Here is a 22407-nt window from a genome sequence, read left to right as displayed (position 1 = left end):
ATTTGGACCCTGTTTTGGGCTGGTTCCGATGCTGCTGCCGCTCTGGCTATGAGGTTTCCCATGACAGTCCCTGGCCTTGGCAGGAGCGCTGTAAGATAGGAACTCACCTGGTGCCGACCTTCCCCGCGTGTGCCCCCTCTCCTTTCATTGAGCCGTCAGGTGCTTGGTGGCAATTCTATTCCTTCCCCACCCCCAAAAACAAACGAAGACACCCCGAGCCTCTACAGCAGGGGGCTTCCTGGTGGCCACTCAGAAATATCTTTTTTTTTTTAAATATATATTTTATTGATTTTTTACAGAGAGGAAGGAAGAGGGATAGAGAGTTAGAAACATCGATGAGAGAGAAACATCGATCAGCTGCCTCCTGTACACTCCCTACTGGGTATGTGCCTGCAACCAAGGTACATGCCCTTGACCGGAATCGAACCTGGGACCCTTGAGTCCACAGGCCGATGCTCCATTCACTGAGCCAAACCGGTTAGGGCTCAGAAATATCTAATGGTAGCAGCCCCCATGAGGGAGCAGCATTCCCCACAAGGACCTACGGGAGGCGGGCCCCACTAAAGGGAGGGCGTGGTGAAGGGGGCAGAGCATAGCTTCTTGAAAGTGGTGCTTGGAAAGTAAGTGTCCTCCTAGAGGGGCTGTGGGCTTCGGGGTGGGTGTGGGAGGGGAGAGGCATTTCATGCCCCTGGGTACTCTCTCAGTAGTGACCAGGATGGACCCACATGTGGAGACGCAGCGCCCCTCTGACTTCCAGCCATGACCGTCACCACCCACCACCGTTTCTTGGGCACCTGCTCTGTGCTGGGTACTGCTGTGGACCTTGAGGAGGGATTCACATAAAAGGCACAGTCCTTCCCCCAGCAGCTTGTCATGTCATTGGGGAGCTGAAACCCGCTCAGATGATGTGGCATAAGAACAGTAACAAGCATCTCAGTAAGTGCGAGGTGCATGGGGTCCCCAAGGTCTGGGTGCCGAGGGGCTGCTGCATAGCAGAGGTGCAGGAGGGTGCAGTGAGTAGAGAAGCAGAGAAGGCTTGTCTCTGGGGATGGGCATGGCTCCTGGCATACGTGGGGCCATGGGTGTGAGCACGGGGAGGGCCTTGGGCAGCACAGATAGGCGACTGCATGTGCATGTTGGCCAATTGCATGGTAGAGAAGGGGCCGGCTCTGAGGGGAGGGTGATGCTTGGAGATGGCCTGCGCGGCCCTTGTGCGGTCCGTGGGTGGGGGCTGCCAAGAGGGACCTGTGGGCACCGATCCCCAGAGGCGGCCCTAATAGGTACCTCTCAGGAGGAGGCTGGGCCCTCAGGCTGGTCTGGGAATGGTTCCCAGAGCTTTAGAGATTGAGGGTGTTTGCTGGAGTCAAAACACACCTCCCTCTACTCTCAACTTCCCAGTGATCTCCACCAAAGTGAACTTAGAGCTGAGAGGTTCTCTTCAGCTTCTTCAGCTTGGAGCTGGTGTTAGAGCTACTTGTGGCTTTTCGTTTCTCAAGATCAGTTTTGCTGACAAGGATTTCAGGACTGAAATTGGACAAGCCGTGACCTCTGCCCTCCTGAGGGCCTTTCACATTCGTTTTCTAACAATTAAAAGGTCTGAATGCTCCCCTGGTGGAAAAGACGTTCATGCCGCCATCACTCGAGGCATGTCGAGGCGGACACACTCTACAACAGGCAAATATGAAAGTAACGCGTTTGCTGACTTGATCCGACCTCTGACAGGCTTGTAACTGGGGTTGGAGTTTTACGTCCACATCATTGACACTAAACAGAAAGGGCAGGGCCTGTCTCTATTTAACTTGCTTCTATAGGGACTTAATGCCACCTGAGAGTTAATATAATTAAGAGAGGAGATCAAGTGGTCACCACAAGTGGTGTCTAGAGGTGTGGAGGGACATTCATGTTTTTAAAACATCGAATCATTTTTAGCCAGTAACAGTCACTGAACCTCTCTTAGATGATACATGTAAAATGTTACCATTTATATTTAATGTGCTTTTAAAAAATGCAATAATGAACTTTAATTAAAAGACGAAATCTGGCCCCGACAAGTGTGCCTCAGTGGTTAGAAGGCTTATGGGTTCGATTTCTGGTCAAGGGCACATACCTACCTGGGTTGCAGGTTTGGTCCTCGGCCCCAGTGGGGGCAAGTGCAGGAGGCGACCAATCGATGTCTCTCTCTCACATCAGTGTTTCTCTCTCTTTCTCTTTCTTTCTCTCTCCCCCCTCCTTCCTCCCTCCCTCCCTCTATTTCTCTCTCAAAAAACAATGGAAAAATATCCTCAGGTGAGGGTTAACAAGCAAAAAGAAGAAGGAATCTGTCCTGGCTTTTTCTTTACAATAAAGCTCTTGGAAATTAGCTTTTAAAACCTATTAAACATCATGTCAGTTTTGCAATAGCCCACAGTGTTAGCGCGCTTTGCAATGCCCCAGCAAGCTGTTTTTCTCCTAATAATTCTGTTGATAATGCTTTTCTCCAATTTGAAGGAGAAATGGAGTCAGCGCCCCGTGCCTCATGCTTTCCTAATTCCTCATAAAGTCAGTAGATTCCTTTGTGGGTTGTCTTTTCCACAAGGATCCAGGCGATTTCTTTAGCCTCAACTCCTCTCTCCTGCCCCAGGAAAGTACCGGTTATTGTAGGGGCAACGGCTCCTTCCCTCCTCCCTCCCTTCCTTCCTTCCTCCCATCCTTCCTTCCTTCCCTCCTTCCTTCCTTCCTTCCCTCCCTCCCTCCCTCCCTCCCTCCTTCCTTCCTTCCTTCCCTCCTTCCTCCCTCCCTCCCTCCCTCCCTCCTTCCTTCCTTCCCCCCTCCCTTCCTTCCTCCCTCCTTCCTTCCTTCCTTCCTTCCTTCCTAAATAGTTTTATTGATTTCAGAGAGGAAGGGAGAGGAAGAGAGAGACAGAAACGTCAGTGATGAGAGAGAATCGTTAGCCAGCTGCCCCCTGCACGCCCCGCACTGGGATCGAGCCCACAACCCGGGCCTGTGCCCTGACCAGGAATCGAACTGTGACCTCCTGGTTCCTAGGTCGACGCTCAGCCACGGAGCCATGCTGGCCGGGCTCCTTTCTGATTGAACTGATCCAACCTGACAGGGAGTTGGAGAGAGAAGCATCTGACACACACACATCCTCCCTCAACTTTGCCTCTGTTCAGAGTCGTTTTGTGCACATGGAGCATTAACTGTAAACGAGCTGTTAGCATTCTGCCTTTAGATTTATGGTTCCACAAAGTGAAATTATTGAAATTTCAGAGCCCAGTCTTAAGACTACATGACCACAAACTACGTGATGGTATTCAAATTATTTTTTAAAAGGAGAAAGAAGGAAAGAAAAATATATTCGGTGGTCCTAGAAAAATTTGTTAAATTAGAAATTTTGGAACCATTTTGAAAACCTTGGAATAATTTAAAATCGTATTGTGTTCCCAATAGTTTTGAACAATGAGATCATTTTGTATATTTTGCTAGGCCTGTATCATGTGTTCCAGTATGACTAAATTAGGGTTAGTGCAATTGGTAATTACAGATAGGTTTTTACTTCGCTTTTCATAGAGCTCTTGACATTTTCTCTCAATATTTAATCCTTTTTATCAGGGTATAAGAGGCACCTAAAGGGTTGATTGTTTTTCACTGATTTCAGAGAGGAAGGGAGAGAGAAACATCAATGATGAGAGAGAATCATTGATTGGCTGTCTCGTGCACGCCCCCTACGGGTAAGGGGTGGGGGGGATTGAGCCCGCAACCCCGGCATGTGCTCTTGGCCAGAATTGAACCTGGGACCCTTTAGTCAAACCGGCTAGGGCAGGGGTGGGCAAACTTTTTGACTCGAGGGCCACAATGGGTTCTTAAACTGGACCGGAGGCCGGAACAAAAGCATGGATGGAATGTTTGTGTGAACTAATATAAATTCAAAGTAAACATCATTACATAAAAGGGTACGGTCTTTTTTTTTTTTTAGTTTTATTCATTTCAAACGGGCCGGATCCGGCCCGCGGGCCGTAGTTTGCCCACGGCTGGGCTAGGGCAAGAGTTGATTGTTTTTTAAGTTCCTCTTGAAACAATAAAAATCTGTGCAATTATTACTTCTATTTAATAACCCTTTTGCTTCTACACTCGATGTCAATGCTATAACCAAAACTTACTGTCTAATTAGCATTAAATGCTCTATGCAGACACTGCCAGGAGAGCAGGCCTAGTGTAATTTGACAGTGAGACTAATACCCAATAAAGACGAGACTTCATAGTTATCCTTGGAGGGTTGTACAATTCAGTTGTTGTTGTTTTTTAATTTTTCTTTATTGTTGAAAGTATACAGGTGTCCCCTTTGTTTTTGTAAGTGTGTGTGTGTGTGTGTGTGTGTGTGTGAGTGTGTGTGAGTGTGAGTGTGTGTGAGAGTGTGTGTGAGTGTGTGTGTGAGTGTGTGTGTGTGTGAGTGTGTGTGTGAGTGTGTGTGTGTGAGAGTGTGTGTGAGTGTGTGTGTGAGTGTGTGTGTGTGTGTGAGTGTGTGTGTGTGAGTGTGTGTGAGTGTGTGTGTGAGTGTGTGTGTGAGTGTGTGTGTGTGAGTGTGTGTGTGTGAGTGTGTGTGAGTGTGTGTGTGAGTGTGTGTGTGTGTGAGTGTGTGTGTGTGAGTGTGTGTGTGTGTGAGTGTGTGTGTGAGTGTGTGTGTGAGTGTGTGTGAGTGTGAGTGTGTGTGTGTGTGTGTGTGTTTCCCCATTGACCCCTCCTCCTTGCACCCACCCTCCCAAGCCTGCGCCACACTATTGTCTGTTCGTGGGCTACACATATAGGCATAAGTTCCCCGGTTCATCTCTCCCCCCACCACGCACACACACACACCCCACACACACCTTCCCTCGGAAATTCATCCGTCTGTTCATGGGTCGATGTCTCTAGATCTATTTTGTTCATCAGTTAATTTTATTTATTAGATTCCACATATGGGTGAGATCATGTGATACTTATCTTTTTCTGACTGGCTTATTTCGCTTAGCACAATGCTCTCCAGGCCCATTCATGCTGTTACAATTCCATTTTTAGAAATATTTATACTTTGTTATTTGGGTAGGATCTTAGAGATCAGTTAACTCTCCCCTTTTGTAGCATCTCTTGAGTTTGCTTTACTGCTTGTGGAGTTTGTGGTCCTGCCTTGAGAACATGTTTTCCACTATAGGACAGCTCTATCTATTAGGAGGGTCCTTCACTTAAATCGCCCCCCATCCCTTGTATCTATAAGCATTCTATCAGACATTTATTTCAGCATTTCGTTAGTCATGGTAATTACTTGTGATCAGACAAATACAGGAATACACATATAGGTGTTTCTGTCTGAAAGAAGATGGTGAGACTCCAGTTAGTTTTAGGAGAAGAGGAAGGAGGGGACTATCCGTGATACTTTTCTCGATGGAGTGCCAGAGAAGAAAGAGTATTTGATTATGAGCTAGCGGGTCGCGGGCTCGATCCCCAGTGTGGGGCGTGCAGGAGGCAGCGATCGTGACTCTCTCTCTCACTGATGTTTCTCTCTCTCCCTCTCCCTTCCTCTCTGAAATCAATAACACTATTTTTTTAAAGAAGAGAATTAGTTGTAATGCTTTTCATGGTAAGTACGTTCAAGGAAAATACAGTGAACAAGGCAAAGCATCAGTGGACTCAGACGCGGAGCAGTTCTAGAAACACACCTGAGACGGGCGCGGGAGGGCTGGGGCGGGAGGGGGCTTCTGAGCCTTTACTCCAGTCTCCTAGGGCCGGGGTTGGAGGTGGGCACAGCGAGGCCACCTGGAGAGCAGGAGGTCCTGTGGGCAGAGCACTGAAATGCGCCGGGGGAGGGGGAGATGGCTCCCGGGGACAGGAGACCGGGGACTGGACACCACTCCTTCCTCCTCTGCCTGGTGGGGGACAGCCCTCTCGCTGTGGCCTGGTGAGTGACAGCCCTCACTGTGGCCTGGTAAGGGACAGCCTCTCGCTGTGGCCTGGTAAGGGACAGCCTCTCGCTGTGGCCTGGGGAGTGACAGCCCTCACTGTGGCCTGGGGAGTGACAGCCCTCACTGTGGCCTGGGGAGTGACAGCCCTCACTGTGGCCGGGTGAGTGACAGCCCTCGCTGTGGCCGGGTGAGTGACAGCCCTCGCTGTGGCCTGGGGAGGGACAGCCCTCACTGTGGCCGGGTGAGTGACAGCCTCTCGCTGTGGCCTGGGGAGTGACAGCCTCTCGCTGTGGCCGGGTGACGGACGGCCCTCGCTGTGGCCTGGGGAGTGACAGCCCTCGCTGTGGCCTGGTGAGTGACAGCCTCTCGCTGTGGCCTGGTGAGTGACAGCCTCTCGCTGTGGCCGGGTGAGTGACAGCCCTCGCTGTGGCCGGGTGAGTGACAGCCCTCGCTGTGGCCTGGGGAGGGACAGCCCTCACTGTGGCCGGGTGAGTGACAGCCTCTCGCTGTGGCCTGGTGAGTGACAGCCTCTCGCTGTGGCCTGGTGAGTGACAGCCTCTCGCTGTGGCCGGGTGAGTGACAGCCCTCGCTGTGGCCGGGTGAGTGACAGCCCTCGCTGTGGCCTGGGGAGGGACAGCCCTCACTGTAGCCGGGTGAGTGACAGCCTCTCGCTGTGGCCTGGGGAGTGACAGCCTCTCGCTGTGGCCTGGGGAGTGACAGCCTCTCGCTGTGGCCGGGTGACGGACGGCCCTCGCTGTGGCCTGGGGAGTGACAGCCCTCGCTGTGGCCTGGTGAGTGACAGCCTCTCGCTGTGGCCAGGTGAGTGACAGCCTCTCGCTGTGGCCGGGTGAGTGACAGCCCTCGCTGTGGCCGGGTGAGTGACAGCCCTCGCTGTGGCCTGGGGAGGGACAGCCCTCACTGTGGCCGGGTGAGTGACAGCCTCTCGCTGTGGCCTGGGGAGTGACAGCCCTCGCTGTGGCCTGGTGAGTGACAGCCTCTCGCTGTGGCCAGGTGAGTGACAGCCTCTCGCTGTGGCCGGGTGAGTGACAGCCCTCGCTGTGGCCGGGTGAGTGACAGCCCTCGCTGTGGCCTGGGGAGGGACAGCCCTCACTGTGGCCGGGTGAGTGACAGCCTCTCGCTGTGGCCTGGGGAGTGACAGCCTCTCGCTGTGGCCTGGGGAGGGACGGCCCTCGCTGTGGCCGGGTGAGTGACAGCCTCTCGCTGTGGCCTGGGGAGTGACAGCCTCTCGCTGTGGCCGGGTGACGGACGGCCCTCGCTGTGGCCTGGGGAGTGACAGCCCTCGCTGTGGCCTGGTGAGTGACAGCCTCTCGCTGTGGCCTGGTGAGTGACAGCCTCTCGCTGTGGCCGGGTGAGTGACAGCCCTCGCTGTGGCCGGGTGAGTGACAGCCCTCGCTGTGGCCTGGGGAGGGACAGCCCTCACTGTGGCCGGGTGAGTGACAGCCTCTCGCTGTGGCCTGGTGAGTGACAGCCTCTCGCTGTGGCCGGGTGACGGACGGCCCTCACTGTGGCCGGGTGAGTGACAGCCCTCGCTGTGGCCGGGTGAGTGACAGCCCTCGCTGTGGCCTGGGGAGGGACAGCCCTCACTGTGGCCGGGTGAGTGACAGCCTCTCGCTGTGGCCTGGGGAGTGACAGCCTCTCGCTGTGGCCTGGGGAGGGACAGCCTCTCGCTGTGGCCGGGTGACGGACGGCCCTCGCTGTGGCCTGGGGAGTGACAGCCCTCGCTGTGGCCTGGTGAGTGACAGCCTCTCGCTGTGGCCTGGGGAGGGACAGCCCTCGCTGTGGCCTGGGGAGGGACGGCCGGCCGCTGACACTGTCCTGTGTTCCTTTCTCCAGCGAGAATGAGCACGAGGAAAAAAGTGCACGCGTTTGTCCGTGTCAGACCCACCGATGACTTTGCTCATGAAATGATCAGATACGGCGACGACAACAAAGTAAGTGCGACGCGTGTGCCCTCGCCGCCTCTCTCCGTCCCGCCTCGCTCGCTCGCTCGGGGTGGTCAGAGGGGACGGGTGGAAGCCCAGCAGGACTCCAGGGTCCCCAGGCCCAGCCATTCCCCTGCGATGCTGGTGGTGAGGCAACTCCCCACTCCCGGCTTCCGTCGTCGTCTTGGTTAATAAGTTTCCCTTTAGCCCTGGCCGGTTCGGCTCAGCGGGTAGAGCGTGGGCCTGGGGACTGAAGGGTCGTGGGTTCGATTCCTGTCAAGGGCACAGGCCCGGGTTTCGGACTCGATCTCCAGTAGGGGGCGTGCAGGAGGCAGCCGATCCATGATTCTCTCTCATCATTGTTTCTAGCTCTCTCCCCCTCTCCCTTCCTCTCTGAAATCAATAAAAATACTTTTTAAAATAATAATAAAGGCCCCCCTGTGCTAAAGCAGTTTAGTAAGAACATGGTGCATGTGCTTGACCCCGTATCAGAGGTGGGGCCACGACATCCCCCTGTGAACCAGGGAGAGATGGGTCCGCACTTCCCTCCCTCCCTCCCTCCCCAGGAAGTCACCCGGACAGGAGCCTGCCCGGAGCCCCTGTCCTTCCCAAGGGTCACCTCACCTCCCCTTCGTTTCCAGATCAGGACTCGGCCATCGGTGATTTTTTTTTTTTTAAATATATTTTATTGAATTTTTACAGAGAGGAAGGGAGAGAGATAGAGAGCTAGAAACATCGATGAGAGAGAAACATCCATCAACTGCCTCCTGCACATCTACTGGGGATGTGCCGGCAACCCAGGTACATGCCCCTGACCGGAATCGAACCCGAGACCCTTGAGTCCACAGGCCAATGCTCTATCCACTGAGCCAAACCGGTTTCGGCCGTCGGTGATTTTTTGATGCCAATTTGCAGCCATTTCCTAACAAATACGCATTTGTCTCCCCGTCTCCCTCTCCCTCCCTCCCCTTCTCCTCTCTTCCTAGACCATCGATATTCACTTAAAAAAAGACACTCGGAGAGGAGTTGTCAATAACCAGCAGACAGACTGGTCCTTCAAGCTGGACGGAGTTCTCCACGACGCCTCCCAGGACCTGGTCTACGAGACCGTGGCCAAGGACGTGGTTTCGCAGGCCCTGGACGGCTACAACGGTAACTGCGCGCGTTAGCTGTGTGACCTGTGGACAGATCCCGGGGGGCCCTTCGGAGAGGGGCACGTGTCCCACGGTGAATGAATGAATCCTCGTGGTGCCATGCGGGCCTGGCTTGGCCCAGGTCCGGCCCTGCCTGCCTGCACAGGAATGACCGGGCTCTGGGTCACGGGGGCTTCGCCTTCTGTGTTGCCGCACAGACTGGTTGGGGAGACAGTGCCCTCGCGATGCATTTGATGGATGCAGACGTCCTCTAAGCTACCTGCTGGGTGTTGTTGCCATTCGTTCCATCAGCATCGACTGTTTTCACTCCTGTATTGGACTGTGTGTGAATATAGCGCTAAAAGCATGAGTAACGTTTGATTTCTTAACAAATTAAAAGCAGCTGCATCAGGAAATTTTTACAAACTTGTTCAGTGTAAGATTGTTTTGAAATCTTCTTTTTTTCTTTCCCCTTTTAAAGATTTAAAAATCCTCAGCACATATCACAGTTTGTGGGCTTTGCTCACTTGGTGGCCGCTGACTAGAATGTTCCCTGTTGGCAACGCTCAGGTCTGCGACCAGCCCCTGCGCCTGGCTGAGGGGCTCGTTGGTTAGAGCGCCGTCCCTCGACGCCAAGGTTGCGGGTCCGTCCCGGTCAGGGCTCATCCAAGGAGCGGCCAGTGAGTGTGTCAATAAGTGGAACAGCAACTTGATGTTTCTCTCTCCCTTCCCTTCGCTCTGAAATCAACACATAAAGATGAGCATTTTGAGAAGGCCCTGGAGCGGAGATGCTCAGACACTGTAAACACTCCCTGTGGTCCCGGCGTGTGGTCCTCACTGACCCGCGGGGTGTGGCCCGGAGGCGGCAGAGACAGGAAGAGAGGCCCGGGTGCTGTGGGACCACAAGTGGGTCCTGAGTCCCAGCCCACGTGACTCCTTCCTGCTCATTTGTGTTGGGTCAGTGGACACTCCATCTGGGTTCCAGCGCACGTCTGGATTTAGGTGGTAAAAATCTGCCCATCCCAGACATGGAGCATCCGTTCGGCAAAGCAAGCTCTGGTTTCCATGGCACCGCATTGCCTGGTGGGTCTGCTGTGTGAACCCCAGGAGCAGCCTTGGGCACAGGGTCTGGCACCAGCCGCCCAGGAGGAGGAGCAGGTGGGAGCCTGAGCCCGGGGCCCCCTGAGCCCGGAGCCTGGGGTGACGTGAGAGGTGCAGGTGGAAGCGTCCCCGAGGGCAGGGGCTCCCGGTCAGGACCTGCCTGGGGCGTCTGCTTCCGGAAGTGGAAGGGGCCTCCTGGCAGCCCCGTTCGGTGCTGTGGGAACCTGCAGTCTACAAAGAATTCTCACTACTGGTGGGAAAAGCCTTTGCCACCCCATCTCTTCCTGGGCATTTCAACGCCCTTGCCTCCTGCCCGGCCAGGCCCTCAGGGAGGCCTCGCCCTGAGCCCCTGGCAGCGCAGGGCCTTGCTGACAGAGGGCTGGAGTTCTGCCCTGGCCGGTGCGGACTGAAGGGTCCCGGGTTCGATTCTGGTCAAGGACACATGCCTGGGTTGCGGTCTCGATCCCCAGTAAGGGGCGTGCAGGAGGCAGCTGATCAATGATTCTCTGTCATCATTGATGTTTCTATCTCTCTCTCCCTCTTCCTTCCTCTCTGAAATCAATAAAAATATATTTAAAAGTCTATAATAATAAAAGCATAATATGCTAATTAGACCGGACAGCCGAATGTCAAATGACCTTCCGGATGTCCTTCCGGACGACCTTCCGGACGAAGCCGTGGCTGCAAGGGCCATGCCCCTTGCACGAATTTCGTGCATCGGGCCTCTAGTAAAAATAAAAATAAAAAATCAGTAGAAAAATCGGGTGAGGGTTAACCAAAAAAAGAAGGGCTGGAGCTCAATCCCTTTCAGCTCTCCTCCTCTTCCCGGGAAAATCCGCAGCCGCTCTGCTCCCTGGGACCCCGCCCCCCTCTCCCCGGAGCCCGGGGTCAGATCTCTTGGTGGAGGGAACGCAGAGCACCTGGTGGACCTCGGATTCAGAGCAGCTGCCTGTGCTTTGAGCATTTATGTCCCCATTTCCCTGCCCACCCACCCTCCATGGCAGGAAATCCCGGTCTCTGCGGTCTCTGCGGAGGCGCCCGATGGCCACCTCCAGGCCGGGTCCTGGCTGGCCCTGGGGATGCAGGGGTGGGGGAGTGGGATTGGGGGGAGGGGGAGAGCTATCCTCGGAGCTGTTCCCTGGAGGTCACCGAGTCGTGTTTTTGAAATGTTGGCAGGCACCATCATGTGTTATGGGCAGACAGGCGCTGGCAAGACTTACACCATGACCGGGACCACGGAGAACTACAGGCACCGAGGGATCCTGCCCCGGGCCCTGCAGCAGGTGGGGGGGGGGGGGGCGCGGGGGGCACACAGGTCCCCGCTCGGCCGCAGGTGCTGCCAGCCCAGGCCAGCTGCTGGACGCTGGGGGGACAGGATGCACAGGGGGAGGCGGTGTCCGTGAGTCAGAGGCCTCAGGAAACCAGGAGTCCGGGTGTTGGACCCTGGCCCACGCCCATGCTGAGCCTGCTTCCTCGTTTGTAAAAGAGGGAGTGGGACTTGCCGACTGGCTCCTGGCTCCTGTGCTGGCCTGTGGCCTGTGACTGAGGCCCCCAGTTCAATTCCTGGGCAGGGCACGTGGCCGGGTTGCGGGCTGATCCCCTGGGGAGCGGGCAGGAGGCAGCCGGTCAATGATGCTTATCTCTCTATCCCTCTCCCTTCCTCTCTCTCTAAAAATAAGTCAATTAAAAATATATTAAAACAAGGTGGTAGTAAATATCCCCCAATGGACTAGGCTTATAGTCGCTGCTGCTGATGGTCGTCACACCGACTAGACCGTAAATCCTTTTAGGAGGAGGGTTTTCTGGTCGCACGCCAGGATGCCCCCGCGGTCTGCCCTCCCGTGGCAGGGGCTGCCCCCTGCAGGGGTCCAACCGCTGTCCGACCTCCCCCAGGTTTTCAGGATGATCGAGGAGCGCCCCACGCATGCCATCACGGTGCGTGTCTCCTACCTGGAGATCTACAACGAGAGCCTGTTCGACCTCCTGTCCACGCTGCCCTACGTGGGGCCCTCGGCCACGCCCGTGGCCATCGTGGAAAACCCGCACGGGGTCTTCATTAAGGGCCTGTCGGTCCACCTCACGAGTCAGGAGGAGGACGCCTTCAGCCTCCTCTTTGAGGTGAGAGATTTCTTTCTTCCTCCCTCCCTCCTTCCCTTTCTTTCTTTCTCTTATTTTTTCTCTCACACCCTTCTTAGTTTTTTACTTTGATAATCAGGATGAAAATTAAAAGATACTCGTTTAGCAAATTCAGCTCGTACTAAAACATAGGAATAGCTCTGGCCGCATGGCTCGATGGTTAGAGTGTCGGCCCCGAGCACTGAAGGGTCATGGGTTTGATTCCTGGTCAAGGGCACCTACCTGGGTTGTGGGTTCAATTAAAAAGATATATACATAAATGGCCCTGGCCAGTGTGGCTCAGTGGAGAGAGCGTCGGCTCTCGGCCTGAAGGGTCCCGAGTTCGTTTCTGGTCAAAGGCATGGACCTCGGTTGCAGGCTCGATACCTGTGTGGGAGGCAATCAATCGATGTTTCTCTCTCTCTCTGTCTCTCCTGCTCCACTCTCTCTCAAAAATAAAAATATATACATATATACACACATATATGAATAAAAAAATTACTTATTTGTTTTCTACATGTGGCAACAATAATGTATATTTTGGCTTATTTCCTTCTAGTCTTTTTTTCCTGGGCAGTTTTTTCTTATGTAGTTGAAATTGACCCCCCCCCCCCACCCCCCGCAGTTAACATTAAATCATGGGCATTTGTGGTATAGAAAAAAATAAGGATTAATGTCCTTAGTACCTTTTACAAATCAATTAAAAAATTCCGTAGTGTATGCTATTCTTTTAAAAGTCATATTGGCTGGAACTCATACGTTGCTGGTGACGTGTAAAATGGTGACGCCCTTTTATCCATAGGACCTAGCAGTTCCACTCCTAGAAATCTATCCCCCAAAATAAAAGTGTTCACACACACAGAGGCTTTACGCAAGTGTTCCTGGCAGTGTTGTCTGTAACAGCCAAAGACTGGGAATAACCAAGTGTCTGTCAACGGTGATGAGTAAACAAGTATTACGTCCATACAATGGAAAACCATTTAGCAATGAAAATACAGCGGAGCGCTGAGGCAGCTGCAGCATCGGCGAATCTCAAACAAAACAAGGCCAGGTGAGCCCGGCCAGGGTGGCTCAGTGGTTGAGCATCCACCCGTGAATCACAGCTCAGGGCACAGGCCGGGGTTGCAGGCTCGATCCCCAGTAGGGGCGTGGAGGAGGCAGCCGATCAGTGATTCACTTTCACCCTCATCATTGATGTTTCTACTTCTCTCTCCCTCTCCTTTTCTCTCTGAAATCAAAAAATAAAATAAAATAAAAGCACCAATTATTGTTTCCTACCCCCCATTTTTAAAAAATATATTTTTTTGCCCTAACCGGTTTGGCTCAGTGGATAGAGAGTCGGCCTGTGGACTCAAGGGTCCCGGGTTCAATTCCGGTCACGGGCATGTGCCTTGGTTGCGGGCACATCCCCGGTGGGGAGTGTGTAGGAGGCAGCTGATCGGTGTTTCTCTCTCATCCTCCTCTTCAGGGAGAAACCAACAGGATCATCGCCTCCCACACGATGAACAAGAACTCGTCCAGGTCCCACTGCATCTTCACCATCTACGTGGAGGTGAGTGTGAGCCCTTCGCACGCCCGGGCGTCGTGGTCCGTGCCCTGGGCCTCAGTCTCATCTGTTTGGATGTTTCCCAGGCCCGTTCACGGACCTTATCGGATGAAAAGTACATCACTTCCAAAATTAATTTGGTGGATCTAGCAGGCTCGGAACGGCTGGGCAAGTCTGGGGTAAGTGGGTTCCTTCTCAACAAGCCATGGCCTGTGTCCGGCACAGTGGCCCAAGCACGGCGGGGGCGGGGGGCGGGCAGGGGTCCGTGCCTCATGGGGGCTGCCCCTCGTGGTGAGCACAGCCCCGACGGAGACACAGTAGAGCAGGGTCGCCAATCCCTGGTGGTCCGTGAGGCCCGAGAGGCTGGCGACCTGGTCCGTGAGGCCCGAGAGGTTGGCGACGGCTGCAGTAGAGCACGTGGGCTTGACCCTGCAGAGCTGGAGGGACAGAGGCAGTTCCTCCCTGACAGGCTTTTGTAAAGTTGAAATGAGATCATAGCCTCTAAGTCAGTGGTTCTCAACCTTGGCTGCACATTAGAATCACCTGGGAATCTTTTTAAAATCCTGATTTCTGGGCCTCATCCTCCGGAAATTCTGTTTCTTTGTGATGGGGTGGGGCCACATTAGTAACAAAGAAACAGAATTTCCGGAGGGTGAGGCCCAGAAATCAGGATTTTAAAAAGATTCCCAGGTGATTCTAATGTGCAGCCAAGGTTGAGAACCACTGCTCTAAATTCTTTTTTTTAAATATATTTTTATTGATTTCAGAGAGGAAGGGAGAGGGAGAGAGAGATAGATCACTGATGAGAGAGAATCATTGATTGGCTGCCTCCTGCATGTCCCCCACTGGGGATCGAGCCTGCAACCTGGGCATGTGCCCTGGACCAGAATCGAACCCGGGACCTTCAGTCCACAGGTCGATGCTCTATCCACTGAGCCAAACAGGCCAGGGCGTAGCCTCTAAATTCTTAACAAGGAGCCTGGTGCTCAGTCCGTGATTAGCTTTTCTCTGAGTGAGTGTTCACAGGAGTGTTTGCATGAGTGTTTCATCTGAAATATTTGTATGAATGTGAGAATTAGCATAAGTAGTCACTAGAGCACACAGCTGAAACTAATATAAAATAATATCGAATGTCAACCGTGATTGACAAGTTAAAAAAAAGGAAGTTGCTTAGCCTGAGGGTAGTAGGATCTGGTCTCCGTTTCAGCTCCATGGTAAGGGAGACTCAGGCTTCGACCCTCTGATCGTGGTTCGGATAATGCGCTCTCCCTACCCAAAACGTAGCAGAGTGGCCAACGAGCCAGGTAGCGTGTATTAAAGTCTTTTTTACTCGTGTATATGAAGGAGTATTGTGATTAGCTGGTTAAAATTCTAATTTGAAACATTGTAAATTAACATATGCAACATCAAAAGGTATGTTAAAATGTCCAAGTGGAAAAATACATGAAAAAAGAAAGTTAACAACAACAACAAGCATTCGCCGGTGTATTGGGATGAGCGTTCTCTGTGCGTGCGTGTGAGTGCCCCTATTTGTGTGAATACCCGCAGGGCTCTCTGCTCGAGTGACTGCACAAATACCCACATGTACACTCACGTCATGTGGCTTTTCAGTGGGTTCTTACGTGAATGTCCACGCGGTGTTCACGTTCGCAAGCACCACGGGTGCTGGTGGGGGATCCGCCGCGTGTGGGCAGCATCGGCCCGGGTGGAGCACAGCCCCCGACCCTGAGGGAGGCTCTTGGTGGGGCCGCCTCCCCCTGGGTCTGAAGCGGAACCGACTCTGGTTTGCAGTCCGAGGGCCAAGTCCTGAAGGAAGCCACCTACATCAACAAGTCGCTGTCCTTCCTGGAGCAAGCCATCATCGCCCTCGGGGACCAGAAGCGGGGCCACATCCCCTTCCGGCAGTGCAAGCTCACCCACGCCCTCAAGGACTCGCTAGGTGAGGGCCCGCTGGTGCAGGCCCCAGGCTGACGCTCTATCCTCTGAGCCACCCCGGCCAGGGCTGGCCGATCTGCTGCTGTGATCACGGAATTGCCCCTTCCCGGTGGATGAGCCTCGTGCAGCCTTTTCACAGAACCACGCCTAGCGCCTCTCCCTTCGCCTACAGCACGTCACCATGTTCACTCCCAGAAGCCGGGCCTAAGCTCTGGCCTCTCCTGGGAACACCTCCGAATTCCTCTCATCCCTAAACCCGCTGGCAGAGCCTTCGTCACCTCCAGGGCCCAGAGTGGCCTCTCCCAGGACGTCCTTCCTTCCCCCACAGTCTCCCCGACGGGGTGAGGGCGGTGTCTTGTCATCCCTGTGTCCCCAGGTTTTGTGTTGGGCCTAATGACACAGTCATTGGTGTCTGGTTATTTTACAAATATATGTATTTTATTGATTTCCGAGAGGACGGGAGAAGGAGAGATAGAGATAGAAGCATCAATGATGAGAGAGAACCATCGATTGGCTGCCTCCTGCACGCCCCCCACTGGGGACTGAACCCACAACCCCGGGCATGTGCCCTTGACTGGAATCGAACCTGGGACCCTTCAGTTCCCAGGCTGACGCTCTATCCACTGAGCCAAACCAGCCAGGGCGGTGTCTGGTGATTAACTGAGTGCGACTATGAGCAAAACCTGCCCCTGCCCCTCCCGGCCTTACGCCATCTCTCCTCTGCTGTCCCCCACCCTCGTGACCTCATCTACACCCAATTACCTTCTCAAAGCCCCACCTCCAAACACCACCACCTGGGGAGCTAGGACTCTAACATGTGGACGTGGAGGGCACACACGCATTCTATTCATAACCGACCCCCCCAGCCTCAAAGGAATCCCGGGCAGCAAACCCACACGTTCATGGGCTTGCGTGTCCCGCCTTCTGCAGGGGGAAACTGCAACATGGTCCTGGTGACGAACATCTACGGAGAAGCCGCCCAGCTGGACGAGACGGTACGTGCGCAGCCGGTGCGCCCGGGGGGATCCCTCCACGTGGGTGCAGGGCTGGGGCGGCTGACCGGCTGGCGCAGCCGGCACGCAGGCCGTACGCCCTGTCGGGAGTGGAGGCACCCGGGGGGAGTCTGAGCCAAAATCGCTGAGAGGGGTCCAGCCAGGATCCAAATACCAAGGACCAGGGGGCAGAAGCTCTGGGAGGCAGGCTGGCCAGGGGGCCTGTGCCAGCAGAGGAGGCCGAGAGCCAGCCCTGAGGGCAAGGACAGGCTCGCTGGGGCTGCTCCTGGAGCTGGGCCGAGGAGGGCGGACGCCGAGTTCTCATGGTCAGACGGGTTAAAAACCTCGACAGGAACCCGGTTCCAGGCGTGCTTACTCGGCTGGTACGAACTGATGGGAGGGGAGCAGCTCGGTAGGGAGGAGCCACGCATGGCCTTGGGCCTGGGAGTTCGTGGAGCCCCGATGGAGGGGTCCCCCAGAGGGAGGGTCTCCCTGGAGCTGGGTGAGGAAGGCGGGCGCTGAGTGGGCGTGGCGGCAGGGAACGGGCCGTGTTCCTGGCAGAGGGTTGGTGGGCCCTCAGGTGGCCCTGCCTGGGAGGCTCAAGAAGGAGAGGAGGGAGGAGCTGCAGGGCCGGGTGGGCCCTGGCGGCCTGGCTGAGGCCGTGGCTGGGCCCAGGGGGCCGGGTTGTCATGGGCTTTGAGTAGGAACGGGCTGTGGCTAGAGTTGTAACTGAGGGAGATCCACCCAGCAGGGTCCCAGGCGACCTGGGGAGGGAGAAGGCGGAGAGCCGAGGCAATGGAGGCCGAGCCCACCCCGCTGGGTGCCAGCCCCCCCCCACTCCCCCCGCCTTCCTCGGAAGGTTTGGAAAGCGCCCCTTAGACCAGCGGTTCTCAACCTGTGGGTCGCGAGCCCTTTGGCGGTGGAACGACCCTTTCTCAGGGGTCGCCTAAGACCATCCTGCAGATCAGATATTTACATGATGATTCATAACAGCAGCAACATGACAGTTATGAAGTAGCAACAAAAATAATGTTATGGTTGGGTCACAACGTGAGGAACTGTATTTAAAGGGCCAGAAGGTTGAGAACCACGGCCTTAGACTTTTCACTTTTTAAAAAAATACTGGTTTCAGGGAGGAAGGGAGAAGGAGAGAGAGAAACATCCGTGATGAGAGAGAATCATGGACCGGCTGCCCCCTGCACGCCCCACACTAGGGATGGAGCCCGCAAACCGGGCCTGTGCCCTGACCGGGAATCGAACCAATGACCTCCTGGTTCATAGGTTGACACTCAACCACTGAGCCACGCCGGCCGGGCTAGACACTTCGCTTTTAAAATGCGGGTGTTTAGGGCACTTCAGCCATCGGATAACCCTCGTCGGTCCTGTCCCGGGACACCACAGAGCAGGACCCTCCGCTGGCCTCCAGCTTCCTGCAGGAGGGGCTGACTGTCTGGCTTCCAGGGAGCCGCCTGCTAAGGGCCTGGACTCGGGGGCGGGATGGACGCTCCCTCTGACGCTCAGGCGGCTTCCCCAGGGGCAGGCGTCAGGGCCTCCTGGTCTCCTGGCTGAACCCCAAGAGGAGCCCTATGAGGCCTCCGCCCCCCTCCCCCCCAGACGGTCACTGCCCGGGAAGCGGCTCTCCTGGCACCTGCTGCCCCCGAAGCTGTGCCCACGCCGCTGGAGATCTGTGCCCGGAGCCGAGCCCGAGGAGCGGCCGAGGGGCCCCGGGGTTGGGGACAGGGCGCACTGGGGAGTGGCAGCTGGTGACTCTGTTCCCCAAATGTTTACAACCGGAAGGCGGTTCCTGTCAAGGGTCCTGTTGCTCCTGCGCTGACACGCCGTGGGGGTGGCCACAGTGAGGGCGTGTGGCCTCGGCGGTGGCGGTGGGGGAACCTGCCCGCCCCTCACGGGGCAGCTCAGCTGTGGGAATGGAGGCCCTGCCGCGGCTCCCTGTGGGCGGTGCTGCCCAGAGCACGCTGCACGCCTCACCTCCGGTCTCCCCGGGACCCCGGGGGGCAGAAGTCGCAGACCTGCCCGAGGTCGCACAGTGGGTCCGCGGCGGAGTCTTGGCCACCAGACCCGGCGCCAGATTGCTGCCAAGAGGACCCCTGTGGCCCTTCCCTGGGCCACTCCCAGGTGACCTGTCCCCCTCCCGTCCTTCCCGGCCTCAGGGCTCCGAGTCGGCCTCCGGGTGAGGCCGGGTCTCAGGTGGCCTCGGGCACCACTGCTCCTCCCCCCGCAGGGAGCAGCCGGCCGCGTGGTGGGCCGTGTCCGGCCGTGTCCCCAGCGCCTGCCTGTGCGGCTGCCGCGTCATTGCCCCTGGCGGCCCCTCCAGAGGGGCTCGGGCAAGACCCTCCTGAGGTCACTGCACGGTCGCAGGAGACCCCGCGGCCGATGTGGAGCTTGTCTCTAAACAGGCGTTCGCCATCCTAGTGGAGCCCTTTCCTGTTCTGAAATCTCTCCCCTCACAAGGAATTGCCCCCAGTAGCGAGTCTGTCCCGTTTCAGCTGTCCTCGCTGCGGTTCGCGAGCAGGATGAAGCTGGTCACCACCGAGCCTGCCGTCAACGAGAAGTACGACGCTGAGGTACTGGGGGCCTGCGGGGGCGGTGGGGGTGGGTGCTGGTCACACAGGCCTGCTTCCCTTCCGGCCTCAACCAGAGGTGTAATCCGGGCCAGTCCCTTCCTGTTTCAGGACCGGCCAGCCATCGGGGTCGCCGGACACCCCTGTGGGGGCTGCCACCAGGGGAAAGGGTGAGGTCAGGGGTGCCTGGGGCATCAGCAGGGATGTCCCTGACTGACAGCTGCCTGTTGGAGAGCGAAGCCAGCTGGGCCATCTCCCAGCCTCACCGGGTGTGTCCCTGCAAACCTCCTCCCTCCCAGCCCAGCAAGCTGGGCTGACCAATCAGAGGGAACGCTCAGCATTCCCATGAGTCCGGGAAATACAAATTAAAACCCCAGACGAGCAAAAATTAGAATTTTTCTGACTGCAACTTGGTGGCGAGAGGTCCTGAGACAGGGGCGCCGCTCTCTTTCTGGTCGGAGAATGGATCCGGCCGCGCTGGAGAGCATCTTGGCAGCATCTCGTAAAGGGAAACACATGTGCTGATCATCCGGCTGCGTTTACTGTGCTTGTGGAATCCTAGTTACTGCGCACAGGGGCACATGCATGCCCTGAGCTCCTGCCAAACCCGTTACACTTTCTGGATTCCACATCCTGGCGGCAAACGCCAGGCCCTGTGGCTTAGGGTGGGGGGAGGCCGGGGGGGGGGGGGGGGGGGGAGGGAACAGCGCTTGGAGCTGGCTCTCAGCCTTGAGCGGGCACCAGGGCGATGCTGTGGGCTTGCTGGACCACAGGCCCCTGGACCGGCCCCATAGCTCCTGATGGCGTCAGCCTGGGATGGGGCCCGAGGAGTCTCATTTCTAGGCGTTCTCCACTGATGCTGCTGCTGCTCTGAGGCCTCACTTTGAGAACCGCTGGCTCGGTGGCTGGGAGCCCCGGCCCCTGCCCTGGGCTGCCGTGGCTCAGCAGCCTGCTTCCCTGCATCAGCTGTGTGGCCTCAGCAAGATCCGTCGTCTTCCTGAGCTTCAGCTTCTTTATCTGTGAAGTTGGGGCCCTGGTCTTGTGGCTCCGTGGATAGAGCGTCGGCCTGCGGACCCAAGGGTCCCGGGTTCAATTCCCGTCAAGGGCATGTACCTTGGTTGCGGGCTTCTCTCTGGCCCGGGCCCTGGTCAAAGCACATGCAGGAGGCAACCAATCGATGTGTTTCTCTCTCATCGATGTTTCTCTCTGTCGTTCCCTCTCTATTCTATTATCTCTAAAAATGAATGAAAAATATCCTCAGGTGAGGATTAAAAAAAAAGAAAAAAAAGATGCAAAGAATAACATGAGGCCTGACCAGTGTGGTTCAGTGGTTGAGCATTGACCTATGACCCAGGAGGTCATGGCTTGATTCCCAGCCGGATTGTGGGCTTGATCCCCAGTGTGGGGTGTACAGGAGGCAGCCAATCAATGATTCTCTTTTGTCATTAATGTTTCTATCTCTTTATCCCTCTTTCTTCCTCTCTGAAATCAATTAACTATATACATATGCGCACACACACACACACACACATCCTATATAATAAAAGCCTAGGTGGCGTCAGGCCCTTGCGTGATGCCCTCATGCAACATCATCACAAGATGGCGGCCGCAAGATGGTCGCTCTCACGTCATCACAAGATGGCAGGCAGGGGAGGGCAGTTGGGGGCGACCTGCCTGGCAGGGGAGCAGTTAGGCATCAATCAGGCCGGCAGGGGAGTGGTTAGGGGGCGATCGGGCCGGCAGGGGAGTGGTTAGGGGGTGATCAGGCCAGCAGGGGAGTGGTTAGGGGGCGATCAGGCTGGCAGGGGAGCAGTTAGGCGTCAATCAGGCTGGCAGGGGAGTGGTTAGGGGGTGATCAGGCCAGCAGGGGAGTGGTTAGGGGGCGATCAGGCTGGCAGGCAGAAGCAGTTAGGAGCCAGCAGTCTCGGATTGTGAGAGGGATCCCAGATTGGAGAGGGTGCAGGCCGGGCTGAGGGGGACACACCCCCTGCATGAATTTCATGCACCGGGCCTCTAGTATATATATATACACTATGTATAAGGTGATGGATGGAAAACTCTTCGCACAGTGCTGTCCTGTTGCTGATGCTCAGGAGATGTTGGCCAGCACTCCGCTCACTCCCACAGGTCCCTGCCAGGTCTGCGTCACAGAGTAGACCGCAGGGGTGTGTGTAAAGAGGTTTACAGGGGACAGGGCTCTCACTGCTCCTTGTGAGCAGGTGGGGACATGACCAGTCACCTTTCGGGGGGAGTGGCGATGCGTGTTGTGCAGAGAGGGAGCCGGAGCCAGGGCCTGACCTGGATCATGTCAGGTGGGGACTGAAGCGGCCCGAACGGTAGCATCTGACATCGACTCCAAGTGTAAACACATTCGAAGCGAGACTGACGACCACTCACGGGTACAGATGCTCCTGGGCTGACGACGGGGCGACGTCCGAAACCCGTCTCAAGTTGAAAATATCGTGAGTTGAACATGCATTCAACCTACCCAACGTCATTCAGCCTCGCTGGTTTCTGCTGAGCCACATCGCGTTTGCACCATCACAAAGTGAAACAGAAGTCCAACCATTGTCAGTGGGTGCCATCTGTGTGTGTGTGTGTGTGTGTGTGTGTGCGCGCACACGCTAGTGACAGAGGAAAACAAGGCTGGAGGGTCCCTCTCGGGTGTCTGGGGGAATGGGCTTGGACTGGGGTACACCGGGACTTCACATTTATCCGAAACGTTTTATGTCTTCACACACACACACACACACACACACACACACAGATGCCAGTATGGCAGCATGCGGTTAAATCCAGATTTGGGGGTGGTCTAATTACATTTCATGGCATTGTTTTCTATCCTTTTCTGCAGCTTTAAGTCTTTGATTTTTAAACTTTTTAAAAATTGATTTAGAGAGAGAGAGAGAGAGAGAGAGAGATTAATTTGTTGTTGCACCTATTGATGCATTTCTTGATTGAGTCCCCTCTGTGCCTAACTGGGATCGAACCCACAACCTTGGCGAATCGGGACCAGGCTCCAACCACCTGAGCTACCTGGCCGGGGCTTCATGTTTTTACATTTATTTTTCTTGTTACTTGGAGTTCTAACTCAGGAGGTCACGTGGCCGCCTGTGAGCCTGGCGGTGGGCGTGTGCCTGCCGGG

General features: G+C 55.7%; 1 protein-coding gene across 4 annotated transcripts in view; it reads left to right on the top strand.

Moving 5' to 3' along the window:
- Nucleotides 1–22407, top strand: part of KIF9 (kinesin family member 9) — a 38503-nt gene that overhangs the window by 569 nt on the left and 15527 nt on the right. For 2 of the 4 annotated variants that reach the window (XM_070391133.1, XM_070391131.1), the window contains exons 1-10: nucleotides 756–936; nucleotides 7770–7867; nucleotides 8845–9010; nucleotides 11269–11375; nucleotides 11986–12210; nucleotides 13676–13759; nucleotides 13840–13932; nucleotides 15545–15692; nucleotides 16619–16683; nucleotides 19188–19265. In XM_070391133.1, the coding sequence (XP_070247234.1) occupies nucleotides 903–936; nucleotides 7770–7867; nucleotides 8845–9010; nucleotides 11269–11375; nucleotides 11986–12210; nucleotides 13676–13759; nucleotides 13840–13932; nucleotides 15545–15692; nucleotides 16619–16683; nucleotides 19188–19265 (1098 nt within the window). In that variant the 5' untranslated portion in view covers nucleotides 756–902. Of the gene's footprint in view, nucleotides 1–755; nucleotides 937–7769; nucleotides 7868–8844; nucleotides 9353–11268; nucleotides 11376–11985; nucleotides 12211–13675; nucleotides 13760–13839; nucleotides 13933–15544; nucleotides 15693–16618; nucleotides 16684–19187; nucleotides 19266–22407 lie in introns of those variants that run through there. The other 2 variants (XM_070391132.1, XM_070391135.1) reach the window with 2 other exon arrangements.

The sequence above is a fragment of the Myotis yumanensis genome, unplaced genomic scaffold (assembly GCF_028538775.1).
Source record: "Myotis yumanensis isolate MYYU_CA2020_CCGP unplaced genomic scaffold, mMyoYum1.0.hap1 SCAF_14, whole genome shotgun sequence".
NCBI classification, from domain to species: Eukaryota; Metazoa; Chordata; class Mammalia; order Chiroptera; family Vespertilionidae; genus Myotis; species Myotis yumanensis.
The sequence above is the reverse complement of the archived record's forward strand: the minus strand, read 5'-3'. Positions and strand labels throughout refer to the sequence as shown.